General features: G+C 49.5%; 1 protein-coding gene across 1 annotated transcript; it reads right to left on the reverse strand.

The window, feature by feature from the left end:
- Window positions 1-469: 469 nt before the first annotated feature.
- Window positions 470-1,400, reverse strand: LOC100901256 (cytochrome b5). The gene has a single exon (XM_003742638.2). It carries the CDS (start codon window positions 1,173-1,175, stop codon window positions 780-782), a length of 396 nt encoding a protein of 131 aa, XP_003742686.1. The 5' UTR covers window positions 1,176-1,400; the 3' UTR covers window positions 470-779.
- Between the last annotated feature and the right edge of the window lie 1,216 nt (window positions 1,401-2,616).

The raw sequence follows: 2,616 nt of genomic DNA on the forward strand, positions 1-2,616 counted from the left end.
TTTCCGCGGTCATTATCCGTCACGAACTCCAAGCTACAGCTAGTCCATTACGACGTTTGTTGCCCTATGGCAGAAAACAGCTTGGATGGTCATCGTTTCTTCGTCGTATTCGTAGACGATTTCACGCGCATGACCACGGTGGCTTTCATGAAAGAGGAATCGGAAACATATGAAAAACTGGTCGAGTTCATACGGTACGCTGAGAAAGGGGCTGAACATGGACTGAAGAAACTACGAACAGATAGCGGTACGGAATACTTGAACCGGGGGGTATCGAGCTTTCTGAAGGAGCGTGGGATTCGACATGAGACAACGGTGGCTCACTGTCCGGAACAGGATGGACGCGCAGAAAGAGCGATAAGAACTCTCGTCGAGAAGGCGAGGTCAATACTGACGGACGCCGGCCCGACCCAAAGTTTGTGGGCAGAAGCCGTACTGACAGCTTGCAGGCTGAAAAATGTCACAGCACGTTTTTTATTTTTTTTCTGTATAGAAAAATATTCATTTATTGTCGTCAACGAAGACGCAACTATGAGGCGACGGAACCTGAACTCGTATATATTGCATTGAAACAATGGAATGATTTTGACCACTTCATCGAAGATATGGATTCCAATAGCTTTGAAATATTCCCTTGACCTGGAGAAGCATCCTAGACTGTCGACCGACCATTCGAAAGTCTGGATGAGAGCCGCACCAGTCGTGACTGTCAGGGCGACGGCAGGTGTCAAGGGTGACGCAAGACATTTATCCGCTCGAAATCTCCGGGCTCCGGATGTCTAGGATGAACTAGTCTGGTGCTTGAGGAATAGATGGTAGAGGCTCGTCGCGCCAAGCGCGATGGCAGTCGGAACGACCCAAGCTGACAGACTGCCCTCAGATTGAGATGGCTCGGGGAACTTGGATTTCTCGGCAACCTTCTTGATCTTCGCTTTATCCTCATCGCACAGGTCGCCGATTTTGTATTTGGCCATAAGCTCTCTTGCATCGGTGGAGTGTCCGACGTCTTCGAAAACTTCAGTGCTTTCCCGTCCACCTTGTTCAAGAAGCACTTCTTCGCCACCCGGATGCTCCTCCATGAACTTCGTGACATCGTAGATTCCTTCATGAATCACGAGCCAACACGAACTCTTCTCGTTGTGCTTGGCGACATCTTCAAGTGAGTACGTAGACATTTTTTCGCTGCGGATTCGGTGCGGTTGATTCAGCTCACTTCTCCTTATCTCTTCGCGTGAGTTCGAAGTTGATCGAAAGAAATCGCAGAACTAACCCGTGGAGGAAATTCATGTTTTGCTGACCAACAGAAGATATGCACTGCCGAGAATCGTTTGCGAACTGCACTACGAAGTCTGACTCTAAGGGAGGAGGTCTTAGTCGGAGCAGTTACAGCGCATGCGTCGATCTCCACTGACTCCTCGTCAGGCTCTCTTTTATCTGACTTCAGCGATCCACTCAGATGACGGGCAGCTCTCCCCGGACGACGCCGCGGCGCCGCCACGCAAGGTAATCGTTGGCGGCTTCAGATGTATTCACGCACGTTGGAGCAGCTGAGATCGTACGGTAAGCATCACAAGGGCAGTAAAGCGTCCCCCGCGCTTCTTATGGGAGTTCCTCGGGACTCGCCCGGACCGGTTCGAGCGTGCAGTCCCGGAGCGGTCTCGGGTCGAACCCACCCGACTCGAGCCGATGGGACGGCTCAGACGGGAGCTGTGCCGGCATGAGTGACCCCCGTTGTATAACTTTCAGGCTTGGTTCGATCAATGGCTTCATGAACAATAAATCAATCAATCAATCAATCGGATTTGAGTTTAGCTGACGCACATGGATACTCCATCCGTTTCCTCGGTCTCAGAACACAACTCATCACCTCAAGTGGGTGGACCTAGAGTATATTAGAAGAGCTCCTGAGAATCATGGTTTCCCGCAGCGGCTTAACATAAAGAACCGGCTATATGGGACGAGTTGACTGCAGAACGCATATGTTTCCCACGCATGGTCAGGTGGGTATGTTTGTCATTTTCCGCTTGTTCGAGTATGGGATGAGTTCATGAGAGCCAAAATGGAATTATTGGAGCGGCAGCAGAAGCCCGAAACGGGAGTGCGTCGTCCATCCGTCACGCGGAAAGATCTGATTTTTCGTACAGCGGGAACTTCCGCATCTGTATGGTCGGTTTGGATTAGAAGGTACCAATGTATCTACATATGTGTATGAGAGGATACAGTCGGGCTTTCTAGGAAAATATATCTTACACATATTATAGAGAAAAGCACGGATTCGATCTCGAATGCAAGCAATGCATCAAGTCTATGAATACAGTTCGTAGGTCATCTAATTCAACGCGCCGGTTCATCGATAATTTAAGATACTTCTGAGGGCGATCGTTCCTGTTGGAGTTCAGTTCTATCGTCGCTGAATCAAAATCCCTGTCGAGCATTTCAGCCAATATTGTATCTGAGCAGTCCTCATACCATGACGATCAGAGCTCGGTGTCGCTCGAGCCATGTTGTCTCCTGGATACATTCTATCATGCATCTTCTGCAGATGTTTTCTGACCCGAGTTCAGATTGTGGATGAAAAGCGCCGATCAGCAACGAAGATGACAAAGATACATATCG

Source organism: Galendromus occidentalis, unplaced genomic scaffold (genome assembly GCF_000255335.2).
Source record: "Galendromus occidentalis unplaced genomic scaffold, Mocc_1.1 scf7180000077428, whole genome shotgun sequence".
In the NCBI taxonomy this organism is placed as follows: domain Eukaryota; kingdom Metazoa; phylum Arthropoda; class Arachnida; order Mesostigmata; family Phytoseiidae; genus Galendromus; species Galendromus occidentalis.